Source organism: Oncorhynchus mykiss, chromosome 19 (assembly GCF_057628025.1).
Source record: "Oncorhynchus mykiss isolate SJ-2025 chromosome 19, ASM5762802v1, whole genome shotgun sequence".
In the NCBI taxonomy this organism is placed as follows: domain Eukaryota; kingdom Metazoa; phylum Chordata; class Actinopteri; order Salmoniformes; family Salmonidae; genus Oncorhynchus; species Oncorhynchus mykiss.
The window spans coordinates 25,054,340-25,067,988 of record NC_143040.1 but is presented as its reverse complement, the minus strand read 5'-3'; the positions used below and the strand labels follow the sequence as shown (position 1 = coordinate 25,067,988).

The following is a 13,649-nucleotide window of genomic DNA, read 5'->3' as shown; positions in this document are numbered from 1 at the left end:
CAATTTCTCCCACTCCTTTAACCAGGAGAGGCACCAGAGGGTCCACACAGGGGAGAAATCCTACAGCTGCCCCCAGTGTGAGACGAGGTTCTCCCACCAGCACCAGCTGAAGATGCATCTGAAGGTCCACACTGGAGAGAGACCGTTTGCCTGTACTCACTGCAGGAAGAGGTTCTCAGAGAGGAGCTACCTCAGGATATACCAGCAGAAAATGCACACGGCCCATGTATAGTGAGTGACGTGATGTAGTACTAGTTAGTTCATTCTGTCATTTTGGATGTAGTAGGGAACTGGATGAGAAGAACTGAGGAAAGAATGAGTATGATGAGGCAGAGTAGATATGGTGATGGTTGGTGTGATTGTGTCTGTAAAAATGCTTCACTGATAAAGTGACGACTATGTCCTTTTAGTTTGATACTGGTGTTTTATAGTGAAATAATGATAGTGCCTTAATGAATGTTTTCTTGACATGAAGTAGTAAATATCACATCAATTTTTATTTGTCACATCCCCCGTGTCACCTTACCGTGAAATGCTTACATAACCAACAATGCAGTTCAAGAAATAGAGTTAAGAAAATATTTGCTCAAAAAATAAAATAAAAACGAACACAATTACATAACAATAACAAAGCTATATACAGGGGGTACCGGTACCGAGTCAATGTGCGGGAGTACAGGTTGTTTGAGGTCATTTGTACTTGTAGGTTGGGTGTGTAATGAAAGGTTTAACTTTTTCCAAATGATTCTAAAATTAATTTCATGAAAGTGAGCGTACCAGATTTACAGAAAAGGTAAAGTGTTACCATAGTGAGAAAAGTTATTCTACTTGTCACATTTATCGTTTTGTGCAATAAAAGTATTGTACTTCATGTTATGTGAGTGTATGACCATTTTGTATGACAAATACAAAATTGACTCTGTGCTGACTGACTTGGTTATTTTAGTATCATTGCAGGGACTGAGTTTCCCTTCTCTCAGTCAAACCAAAACATTATACTTCATTCTTGAATCAACACATTCGTGTTATTATTTTTTATAAGAAACTCCAATGGCTCCATAGTGTTGGGTACTTGAATCACAGTGTTAGAGATGGGCTTGACTGTGGTTAACATTTTATAATATCATGTTTCTGTGTGTACAGCAAAGAGTTTCTTATATAAACCTTTATGTTCTTCTGTACAATTTGTGTTTACAGTCTGCAGTCCATGAGGACCTGTTGATATCTGGTGTTGCTGGTGGGAGAGACTGGACATCTGAAGCAGCTGGTCACAAACCCTAGCCCCGGATCAGAACCCTGGATCAGGAGCTGTCACTCTTATTTCCCAAGTCGGAACAAGAATCAAACCACAAGGGACAGAGACTCCACCACCACACAGAACACAACCGGTGGACAGGTGGACTGAACAACCTCAGTCCTGGTGGTCATCAGAGAGACAGGGGCTCCAGTCAGGGATCCAGTCTGCAGCCCAGACCCTTCTCTTCAGTCTCAGTGCAGGGATGATACAGGGCCTGGGGCTGATAGAGACAGACCCTCCTGTTCCTATGATACAAACACCACAGTATCCACGATGAACAGAGCAGGAAACAATGTGGCCAAGCACCAGACCGTTCACACCAAGGAGAGGCCTTTCAAGTGCAAAGTATGTTACAAGAGCTTCTCTTTCCTGAGTAACCTTACCAGACATAGGAGTGTCCACAATGGGGAGAAAGCAGTGTGGTTTGAGTTTTACACAGGGGATATCTGGGAACCATTCTTTATCTGACATATAGTTATCATGTGTCTCGGGGTAAGAGGGTAATTAACCACATACCCCTCATTACCCTTTGTTAACTTGTCATTTGAAACAGGCTTGAGTAAATGTTTTTAGAGAAACAGTAAACCTAGGCTAGAACAAGGAGAGTTTAATATTTACCACACTGAGGTAATGTAGATGGAATAGTCATTCTCGGGTCGTTCCATCTGATTTTAATCACTTTTGACCACACCCCTTTATACATATCTGCCCATGGTAGAAGAGGTCAGAAAGTGCATTTTTGGACCTGAATTCCAAAACATTTAGGAGATAGAGGTGCTCAAAGTTTACCCAATTTGCATACCCCACCATACCATGAGACATCCATGTCTTCATCACTGGGAAAGATAAACAGTTGAGTTTGATAGAATTTAAGAGCTTACAAACAGGGTTGTCAAACTATTTTATAATTTATTTTAAAAAGTCATACAAATGAATAACTTTTAACCTAAATCCAGTTAAATTTTTTGTTGATTTTACATTTAATTCAACCAAATGTAAATCAAAACTAGACGTTGAACTGACGTCAGTGCGCAGGATGTCTAATGGTGCAAAATGGATCAACTTTAAGCACCTCTATCTCCTAAATGTTTTGGCAATCAGACCCAAAAAGTCACTTTCTTGACCACTTCTACAATGTGCAAATATGTATAGAAAGTTGGCATCAAATCAAAAGTCATTGAAATCAAATGGAACGACCACAAGCTTTGAGCTATGATCCCAACCAATAAGATCCTCTCTTCAGTGTAAAAGGGGGCACCGTTTGGTGTGACGCAGACCCGGTGGAGAACGCAAGACTGAAGTGACCCTGTCGGTACTTTTGAGTTTTGATACAGAGCTATTACCTGATAGAGTAATGTTAGGATATGTAAGTTATCCAGTGAGAGCGTTTGTTCCAAACCCCCTACAGTGGGACAAAAGAGTGTGTCGTTTTGGTGTGAAAAGCTGTGTGTCAATTGTGGGGGTGGCCATGTTGCTGGGGATCAGAAATGTCCTGTGCGAGTGAGACAGGGTGAGAGCAGAGCGGAAAGTGTCATATGCTGAGGCATTGAGGAAAGTAGAAGATGGAGCGCTATGGGTGAGAGATCCTGAGAGGATCCCTGTGAGTAGTAGGCCAGTACAGAGTGACTTGAATAGTTTAGGCTTTAGTAAGGTTGTCTTCTTGGTGTTTATTGCTATGGTCATTAATTGTACCGCACAGATGGAATGGAAATCCCAGAAGATAGATTTTTTAGTAGCAGCAGCAGGGACGTTTTTGGGTGTCAGATTTTAGGCGCAGAAGAAATACAGGAAATTTGAGAAGGGCTTCCATATTCGTCAGGGCCAAAGTAGTGGGAAGGAATGGTGGGTTTGTTGGGGATAGTGGTGTATATGAAGGGTTAGATGGAGGTGCAATTTCTTTTTTCCTATTCCCCTTTTCTGTGAACAAAATGTGCGATTCACACTGACCTGTGAAGGGCAGCAATACGCAACAAAGCATCTAGTCAGAAGATGTCGTATGCGGAGGCAGTGAAGATGGGTCAAGGATCCCAAGAGGCTCCAGTTGAGTAGTAGACTTTTGTCAGTAGAGTGATAGGCCTACAAATGAAACATGCTTCAGTAAGGTTGGCTTTTTTAGTGTTCATTGCCATGGTTATCAACTGTACCGCAGGAATGGAATGTAAATCACAGACAATAGGTGTTGTGGTGGCAGCTGCAGAGAAGTTCTTGGGATTACGAGAAATTACTACGGAAGAGTTATATGGTGTGTTGAATGGTAGTGTTCTGTCCTCCCAGGCTGTTGGCATGGTGTATTATCAGATAGGATCAACATAGCAGAATGGGGGGTGGGTTTTTAATGAATGTTGGGTTAGTTGGCAGGGTTTGAACTTTTCCCAATTATACTCCAGTCCAGCTGATGGCGGTAATGTAACGTTAATATTGGATGCCAACCGGAATTAAACTTACTGAAGACGTAGTCTCCCGGAAAACCAAACAAAAAAAAAAGTAAACGGAAGTTAACAATCATTTCAAAGTTAGCATTTTATTGTTGTATTTAGACGTTTATTAACACCCTATAACTCAACATATGACTCATTTAACGGCACAGCACCACATACTTACCCCAGGTAGTGTTTAATTCGCGTTGGAAACAGGACATAAATTAGAGGTTTTATATAAGTAACGCTAGCTAGCTAATAATGGCTAACTGTATGGTTTTTCACACTCAAATAGCCTCCATCATGGAGGTGCTGGCGAATGCAGCCGTGGCAGACATTTGTAAACTCGTAGACGACGACTATGCAGTGTTTCGTTTAGAAATAACTCAAAGCCAGAAAGAAAACAGGACATTGCGGAGGAAACTTCAGCTACTGGAACTGAAGGAGGCACGGGAGCGCGCAGAGAGGACAATGACGCGAGGACGCGTCGTCCCAGGTAGTACGACTACGAGTAGTGTCAATATCCTGGACCGATACAGAGGAATGGCAAGAGGTACATTTAGCTGAAAAATATATAGCTCAGCGCCTGTCACCATGTTCTCCTCTGCACATGTGTTCAGATGTGTTAATTGGGCCATGGTCAGTTTTTTGGCTAGTATGCAATAATTCTCCTGATTACTTAAATATCTTTCGCTAAGACACAATATCATATTCTAACCATATTCTTGATTAACTGCATTTCCTATTATTTACTCAATGACAACAAAGTGATGCATGAACATAATACAGAGATAAATAAATAGTGTCCAAACTGTCAATAGTGTACAATATAGCGTTGAGCATTGACAGTAGCAAACATAACCTCCTCTTTATCCTCAATCACTCTCTCAGGTGAAGGACATCTCACTGGAGGCCACAGGATCTCTGTGAAGCCAGCAGGACACAATACATGGAGAGATGACCAACCAATCACTATTGGTGAGGGGAGTGGACCCTCAACCCAGCACATTATCATGATAGAGGTTAGTGTAATAGTGTTGCATTACAAATTACAGTTACTTTGTAAATCAGATGTGGCCCATTTATTTCAAAGGCTTCCCTCAGCTATTCACTTGCTTACATGTACATCCTAATTTATCTGCCAATTGCAAGCTTGTGAGACTTACAACATATTTATCAAATTCTACTCATGTACTGGTAGTAACCCTCTCTCCTTTGCAGTCTGCAGATGCAGAGGCTGATGGCCCTGAGGTCAAGCTGGAGAGGTGTGAAGGAGAGGTGGACCCACAGCCCAGCAGAGACATCCAGACTGGAGTGCCCCCTGTAGCCATGGATGACCCAACCACTGCCCCAGTGCAACCCAGGACCCGACACAGCAGCACGGAGGTCAGTGGAACGCCGACCGCCGTACTCAAGTCAGAGACAGACACCGAGACTTTAACGGGGCTGGGGCGACTGGGCTGTCCTCCTGCTCCCCGCTCAGAGTATTTACTTTACGGTAACCCGAGCCCGAGGACAGTTCTATCACATCAGGACACAGGTGACGCGTTACAGACTGGCAATGATCCGTCCTGTTCATACGCTACAGAGACCGAGATGATACCTAGTGATATATCTGTGGACTTAGATACACAGACTAATCCAATGAGAGGGGACTGGAACCGGTACAGTAGTAGTGTATACTCTGAACGGTGCCTAAATAAGAAAGGGGAGGTTATAGTCTTAGATGACATGATTGTGAAAGTGGAGGACGACACTCCTCTGACATGGAATGCAAACAAAACTCACATAGGACACTCGCAGGGCAACACCAGTGACTACTTAGACTACAGGGAAAGCTTAGAGACAAATCCAAATGTCGCAACCCACTCCCCTTTACACGCGTTCAGGGATCACGATCCAGTGTCCACGTCAATGGGGCCTTCTGATTCACACGGCCGCATTCTTTTTGATCAGGTACTGAACTCAAATGACAGGGCTAGAGCCCAGGCTCAGAGAGGGGGAGCAACATCAGGCAATACAAAAGAGAAACGGTTCCTCTGCAAGTTCTGTCACAAAGGCTTTAGCTGCCTCCAGAAGGTGGAGAGTCACCAGAGGGTCCACACAGGGGAGAAATCCTTCAGCTGTACCCAGTGTGAGAAGAGGTTCTCCCACCAGCACCACCTGAAGAGGCACCAGAGGGTCCACACTGGGGAGAAACCCTACAGCTGCCCCCAGTGTGAGAAGAGGTTCTCCCGCCAAGACCAGCTGAAGATGCATCTGAAGGTCCACACTGGAGAAAGGCCATTCGCCTGTACACACTGCGGGAAAAGGTTCTCAGAGAGGAGCTACCTCAGGACACACCAGCAAAAACACCATTCAACTCTAACATAGAAAGTAAACATTCCACTTGATAGCTTCTGAGGTTTAGATCAAGCCCTGCATTATAGACAAAGATTAATTTTCATTGTTGCCATCAGAAAAGATCCACAAATGAATTTGGAATAACAAGAGTAACAGATTTCAGTGTTGAATATTCCTGGGTAGAATATTGCATCCAAACATTGTGTGATATATAAGGCATAAGCCTAAAAGGTCTGTTATATAATTGTGTTTCTACTGTGGAAGATATATAATGTTCATAAATGCCTATTTAATTATTTCCATTCAACTATTTAATTTTTTTCCCAAAACACTTGAGAAAATGAATGCAGTATCAAGTTCATGCAGATTTTTTGTTGTAATGGTGTATTTAAAACTTGTTTATATTTAATAAACATATAATGGGACTTTTCATTAAGACTTATTCACCACCCTGGGATTTCTTCAAATTTTGTAATAAAGTATGATTAAAATGGATTGACTTGTCATTTTTAGTCAATGATCTACAATGTCAAAGTGGAAGAAAGATTCCAACATTTTTGAAAGATGAATGAAAAATAAAAACGAATACCTTGATTAGCTAAGTATTCACCCCCAGATTTAATTCAAAACTGTAACTTGGCCACTCAGGAACATACCCTGTCTTCTTGGTAAGCAACTCCAATGTAGATTTGGCCTTGTAGGTTATTGTCCCGCCTGAAAGGTGAATTGCTCTCTCAGTGTCTGGTGTAAAGCAGATAGAAGCAGGTTTTCCTCAAGGATTTTTCCTGTGCTTTGCTCCATCCCGTTTCTTTTTATACTGAAAAACTCCCCAGTTTTGCAGAGTTCCAGCATACCCAGACCATGTTTAGAGCCACCACCATGCTTGAAAATGAGGCGGTTACTCAGTGATGTGTTGGATTTGCCCCAAACATAAGGCTTTGAATTTAAGCAACCAAAAAAAGTACAATTACTTTAGTGCCTTGTTGAATACAGGAATGTTTTGGAATATTTTTTTTCTGTGTATTTGTATTCTTTTCACTCTGTCGTTTAGGTCAATATTGTGGAGTCACTACAATGTTGTTGATCCATCCTCAGTTCTCCCATCACAGCCATTGAACTCTGTAGCCGTTTTAAAATCACCAATGTCCCAATGGGGACATTCCTGAGCAGTTTACTTCCTGTCCTGCAGCTCAGTTCAGAATGACGACTGCATCTTTTATGTGTCTGAGTGGTTTAATACATCATCCACAGCTTAACCCTTATGAAAAAAAGATTGCAGTCAGAGTGCAGTATAACTGCAGAATACTGCAAATACTGCATCCAAAATATTTTTTTACTGCAGTAATTTTTGCAAGGTAACTGCAGTTAGAGTGCAGTATAACTTATAATTAACAGTAATTCTGCAATTACTGTGTCCAAAATACCAGTCAACTGCAGTTATTTAACTTTTACTGTAGTTTCAAAACTGAAATATTTTTTTGTAAGGAAATTAACTTCAGCATGCTTAAATAGATATTCAATGTCTGATTTGTTATTGTTACCCATCTACCAATCACTGCCCTTCTTTATGAGGCTTTATAAAAGCTCCCTGTTCTTTGTAGTTTAATATGTGCTTTATTTGACTCAGGGACCTTGCAGATGTTGTATGAATTGGGGACAGCGGAAGGTGGAGTCATTTAAAAATCATGTCAACCCCTATTATTTCACCAAGTGAGTCCATGTTACAGAGTAGGTGATTTGTTCATGGTCAACTGCCCCTTAGAACCAACATCTCCGGCTTTAAATGGCCCATGTCGCATCAATACAAGTCAAACATTAATTCTAGTGTCAGAATTGACTACAAAGTGTGAAGTTAGTCTTGTCCAAAACAGAGTGAGTGAGCTTGTTGGAGGGCTGGGTATGGATTATCTACTGATGCCTAATTGCCCAGAGACAACACGCCCCCAGCTGTGGTCCGCCCCCAACCATGTGGGCATTTGTTGTTAAGTCTGCAGCGCACGCACATTTCGCTCTGCAAATAGGAGTGAAAGTGGGCTTCCATAAAAGTTGTTCAACAACCTTGGGCAGATGGCCAGGATATAGATTTCAAATAAAATTGTATTGGTCACAAACATATTTAGCAGTTATTATTACGGGTGTAGCGAAATGCTTGTGTTCCGAGCTCCAACAGTGCAGTAGTAACAATACACAAATCTAAAAGTAAAAGAATGGAATTAAGAAAATATATAAATATTAGGATGAGCAATGATGGAGTGGCATTGACTAGGATACAGTATGTACATATGGAGATGAGTAAAGCAGTATGTAAACATCATTAAAGTGACTAGTGTTCTATTATTAACTTGGCCAGTGATTCCATGTATATGTACATAGGGCAGCAGCCTCTAAGGTGCAGGGTTGAGTAACCGGGTGTTAGATGGCTAGTGATGGCTGTTTAACAGTCTGATGGCCTTGAGATAGAACATGTTTTTCCAGTCTCTCGGTCCCAGCTTTGATGCACCTGTACTGACCTCGCCTTCTGGATGGTAGCGGGGTGAACAGGCCGTAGCTCAGGTGGTTGATGTCCTTGATGATCTTTTTTGGCCTTCCTGTGACATCGGGTGCTGTAGGTGGCCTGGAGGGCAGACAGTGTGCCTCCGGTGATGCGTTGGGCAGACCACACCACCCTCTGGAGAGCCCTGCAGTTACGGGTGGTGCAGTTGCCGTACCAGGTTTGCGCTTTCAGTTTGGCGTGAATGCTGCCATCTATCCACGGTTTCTGATTTGGGTAGGTTTTAATAGTCACCGTCGGAACAACATCCCCTATCGATTCCTGATGAATTCAGTCACCATGTCCGTGTATATATCATTGTTGTTCTCAGAGGCGACCCGGAACATATCCCAGTCCGCTTGATCAAAACAATCTTGAAGCATGGATTCTGATTGGTCAGACCAGCATTGAATAGACCTTAGCACAGGTACTTCCTGTTTGAGTTTCTGCCTAAAGGAAGAGAGTAGCAAAATGGAGTCGTGATCTGATTTGCAGAAGGAGGGCAGGTGAGGACCTTGTAGGCATCTCGAAAAGGAAAGTAGCAGTGGTCTACTGTTTTTCCTAAGCGAACACTACAGTCAATGTATTGATAGAACTTCGGTAGCATTTTCCTCAAATGTGCTTTGTTAAAATCCCCAGCTTCAACAAATGAGGCCTCAGGATATGTGGTTTAAAGTTTGCATAAAGTCCAGTGTAGTTCCTTGAGGGCCGTCTCGTGGTTTCGGCTTGAGGGGGAATATACACAGCTGTGACTATAACGGAATAATCCCAATAATTCTCTTGGGAGATAACCCCTGTCTGCATTTGATTGTGAGGTATTCTAGGTCGGGTGAACAAAAGGACTTGAGTTACTGTATTATCACAATCACACCATGAGTAGTTCATCATTAAACATACACCACCACCTTTCTTCTTCCCAGAGAGTTCTTTATTCCTGTCTGCACGATGAACTGAGAACCAAACTGGCTGTATGGACAGGGACAGTATATCCCTAGAGAGCCATGATTCCATGATACAGAGTATGCTACAGTCCCTGATGTCTCTCTGGAAGGAGATTCTCGCCCTGAGCTTGTCTACTTTATTGTCCAGAGACTGAACATGAGCGTAATATACCCAGGAAGCAAACAAAAAAAATACTGCAAAGTTGCTTCGGAGCTAGAAGTAGCGCTGCCATGTCTGTCCGCGCCATCTGGAATAGCTGGATTATTATCCAACTAGCTTCTACTTGGGCTGTCAACCGTCAAACCCGAGACTGCGGTGTTGTTGGTAAGTAGCTATGTTTTGTTTATAGCTAGTTGATAGGCTATGCCTGTATGATACTAGGACACCATCAAGGAAGGTAATTTGACTGACATGCTTGGCAAGGTAGCCCCAGCACCACCAGACAAAATGTTCATAGATACAGTATCTGTATCGGCTGTGAATAACAAAAGATGAAAGACAAGTGTAATATTTACAAATTGTTATAATTAGCACAACACTGCTTCTACAGTATTAAGGATGGTTTATTAGTAAGGCTTGCGAAGCAAGAGTCCCCACTTTAAATCTTTGACATACACTATGTATACAAAAGTATGTATAAAATCGAGCACACAGCTACGCAATCTCCATAGACAAACATTGGTAGTAGGAGGGCCTTACTGAAGAACTCAGTGACTTTCAACGTGACACAGTCATATAATGCCACCTTTCCAACAAGTCAGTTTGTAAAATGTCTTCCCTGCTAGAGCTGCCCGAGGCAAATGTAAGTGATGTTATTGTCAAATGTAACTTCTAGGAGCCACAATGGCTCTGCTGCGAAGTGGTAGGCCACACAAGCTCACAGAACGAGAGCGCAGCGTGCTGAAGCACGTAGTAAGTAAACATCGTCTGTCCTCAGTTGCAACACTCACTACCGAGTTCCAAACTTCCACTGGAAGCAACGTCAGCACAAGAGCTGTACGGCGAGAGCTTCATGAAATTGGTTACCATAGCCGAGCAGCCGCACACAAGCCTAAGATTACCAAGCATCGGCTGGAGTGGTGAAAAGCTCGCTGCCATTGAACTCTGAAATATTAGAAACACGTTCTCTGGAGTGATGAATCACAATCCACCATCTGGCAGTCTGATGGATGAATCTGGGTTTGGCGGATGCCAATAGAATGCTACCTACTTGCCCCAATGCATAGGGCCACCTGGAAAATTTGGTGGAGAAGGAATAATGGTCTGGGCCTGTTTTTCACGGTTCGGGCTAGGCCCCTTAGTTCCAGTGAAGGGAAATCTTAAAGCTGCAGCAACATTCTGGACGATTCTGTGCGTCCAACTTTGTGGCAACAGTTTGGAGAAAGCCATTTGCTGTTTCAGCATGACAATGTCCCCATGCACAAAGCGAGGTCGATACAGAAATGGTTCGACGAGATCGATGTGGAAGAACTTGAATGAGCCCTGACCTCAACCCCATCGAACACCTTTGGGATGAATTGGAGTCCTAATCAGCAAACATCAGTGCCTGACTTCACTAATGCACTTGCGTCTGAATGGAAGCTATTCCCCGCAGTAATGTTACAACATCTAGTGGAAAGCCTTCCCAGAAGAGTGGGGGCTATTATTGCTGCGATGGGGGACCAACTCCATATTAATGCCCAAGGTTTTGGAATGAGATGTTCGATGAGCAGGTGTCCACATACTTTTGATAATGTAGTGTATTTAAATGTGTAATTCTTACTCTGACCTGAGAAAGGCAGCAATACAGCGACTAGTATGCTGGAAACGCACAAGAAGAAGAGTGTAAACGGAAGTAAACAATGACAAAGAACAACTTCCACGTCAGCGTTTTTATTGTTGTTATTTAGATGTTTATTAACACGATGGAACTAAAAATATGACTAATTTAACTGCACAGCATCACATACTTACCCAATGTTGTATTTAATTCGCGTTGGAGACAGGACTTGGTTGATAGACGTTATTTAGGTATCGCTAGCTAGCTAGTTGCTAACGTTAGCTAAACGCAACAATGGCTAACTGTATGGTTTTCCACACTCAAATAGCCTCCATCATTGAGGTGCTAGCGAATTCAGCCGTGGCAGATATCTGTAAACTCGTAGACGACGACTATGCAGTGTTTCGTTTGGAAATAACTCAAAGCCAGAAAGAAAACAGGGCATTGAGGAGGAAACTACAGCTAATGGAACTGAAGGTGGCACGGGAGCGCGCAGAGAGGACAATCCGAGAGCGCGCCCTCGCCAGTCGTCCCAGTGGTGTCAAGATCCTCGACCGATACAGAGGAACGGCAAGGGGTAAATTTTTTTTAGAATGCGGATGCTGCGGGGCCTATCGCCCCGTTCTCCTCTGCGTATGTGTTCAGATGTGTTGTCCAGAATTGGGTCTTTGACAGTTTTTGGATAGTATACAATACCAACCCCGTCTTGCACAACTTTATTTTACCTTTGTTTTACTAGGCAGACCAATTAAGCACAAATTATTATTCCACAAAGACAAGATCATAAAGTAGATTATTGATAAACTGAATGTTGAATTATCATACTCCAAAAGAATGTGATGCATGGAACAGTCAATCAATCAATAGTATATTAAGAAGTTATGAGAAGTGTAACCTTATCCTTGCCAATTGTTAGACAGTGTCAATAGTGATAGTGTACCATATAGTGTTGAGTATTGACAGTACCAAACTTAAGCACCCCTTTTCCCCCAATAATTTTCTCAGGTGAAGGACATCTCACTGGAGACCACAGGAGCTTTGCGAAGCCGGCAGGACACAATACGTGGAGAGATGACCAACCCTTAGCTGTTGATGAGGGGAGTGGAACCTCAACCCAGCATGTTATCGTGATTGAGGTTGGTGTCATACAGTGGCTTGCGAAAGTATTCACCCCCCGTGGCATTCTTCCTATTTTATTGCCTTACAACCTGGAGTTAAAATATATTTTGGGGGGGTTTATATAATTCGATTTACACAACATGCCTACCTCGTTGAAGATGCAAAATATGTTTTGTGAAATAAACAAGAAATAGAAAAAAAATGAAAACTTGAGCGTGCATAACTATTCACCCCCCCAAAGTCAATACTTTGTAGAGCCACCTTTTGCAGCAATTACAGCTGCAAGTCTCTTGGCGTATGTCTCGAAAGCTTGGCACATCTAGCTACTGGGATTTTTGCCCATTCTTCAAGGCAAAATTGCTCCAGCTCCTTCAAGTTGGATGGGTTCCGCTGATGTACAACAATCTTTAAGTCATACCACAGATTATCAATTGGATTGAGGTCTGGGCTTTGACTAGGCCATTCCAATACATTTAAATGTTTCCCCTTAACCACTTGAGTGTTGCTTTAGTAGTATGCTTAGGGTTATTGTCCTGCTGGAAGGTCAACCTCTGTCCCAGTCTCAAATCTCTGGAAGACTGAAACAGGTTTCCCTCAAGAATTTCCATGCATTTAGCACCATTTATCATTTCTTCTATTCAGACCAGTTTCCCAGTCCCTGCCGATGGAAAAACATTGACAGGGATGGTGTTCAAGGTGATGAGAGGTGTTGGGTTTGTGCCAGACATAGCGTTTTCCTTGATGGCCAAAAAGCTCAATTTTGGTCTCATCTGACCAGAGTACCTTCTTCCATATGTTTGGAGAGTCTCCCAAATGCCTTTTGGCCAACATATTATATATTTTTTTTATTCAATGGCTTTTTTCTGGCCACTCTTCTGTACAGCCCAGCTCTGTGGAGTGTACGGCTTAAGGTGGTCCTATGGACAGATACTCCAATCTCTGCTATGGAGCTTTGCAGCTCCTTCAGGGTTATCTTTGGTCTCTTTGTTGCCTTAATGCCCTCCTTGCCTGGTCCGTGAGTCTTTGGTGGGCGGCTCTCTCTTGGCAGGTTTGTTGTGGTGCCATATTCTTTCCATTTTATAATGAAACAATATAGGAAAAATTCAAAGGCAGGTGAATACTTTTGAAAGGCACTGTAGTGTAACATTAAAAGTTACAGTACATCAAATTTGGCCCGTTTATTTCAGAAAGGCTACGCATAGCTTTTCATTTGCTTACATGTACATCCTAATTTATCTGCCA

General features: G+C 42.6%; 1 protein-coding gene and 1 long non-coding RNA gene across 5 annotated transcripts in view; one reads left to right on the top strand and one right to left on the bottom strand.

The window, feature by feature from the left end:
- Positions 1-475: 475 nt before the first annotated feature.
- LOC118941345 (uncharacterized) lies at positions 476-4,195 on the bottom strand. Of its 2 annotated transcripts, none has more exons than XR_005037589.2 (3): positions 3,899-4,195; positions 3,245-3,373; positions 476-1,542 (listed from the first exon to the last, which is right to left on the bottom strand). It is a non-coding gene; the product is annotated as an uncharacterized LOC118941345 (long non-coding RNA). The 2 variants fall into 2 exon arrangements; XR_005037588.2 differs by having other exon boundaries at positions 3,743-4,184.
- LOC110498523 (uncharacterized) overlaps positions 3,768-13,649 on the top strand; it is a 46,839-nt gene continuing 36,957 nt past the window's right edge. Inside the window, exons 1-3 of one of the 3 annotated variants that reach the window (XM_090210557.1) lie at positions 3,768-4,210; positions 4,606-4,736; positions 4,936-6,550. In XM_090210557.1, coding sequence (XP_090066683.1) covers positions 3,976-4,210; positions 4,606-4,736; positions 4,936-6,087 — 1,518 coding nt within the window. In that variant the 5' untranslated portion in view covers positions 3,768-3,975 and the 3' untranslated portion in view covers positions 6,088-6,550. Of the gene's footprint in view, positions 4,268-4,605; positions 4,737-4,935; positions 6,551-8,454; positions 11,866-12,293; positions 12,425-13,649 lie in introns of those variants that run through there. The other 2 variants (XM_090210558.1, XM_090210555.1) reach the window with 2 other exon arrangements.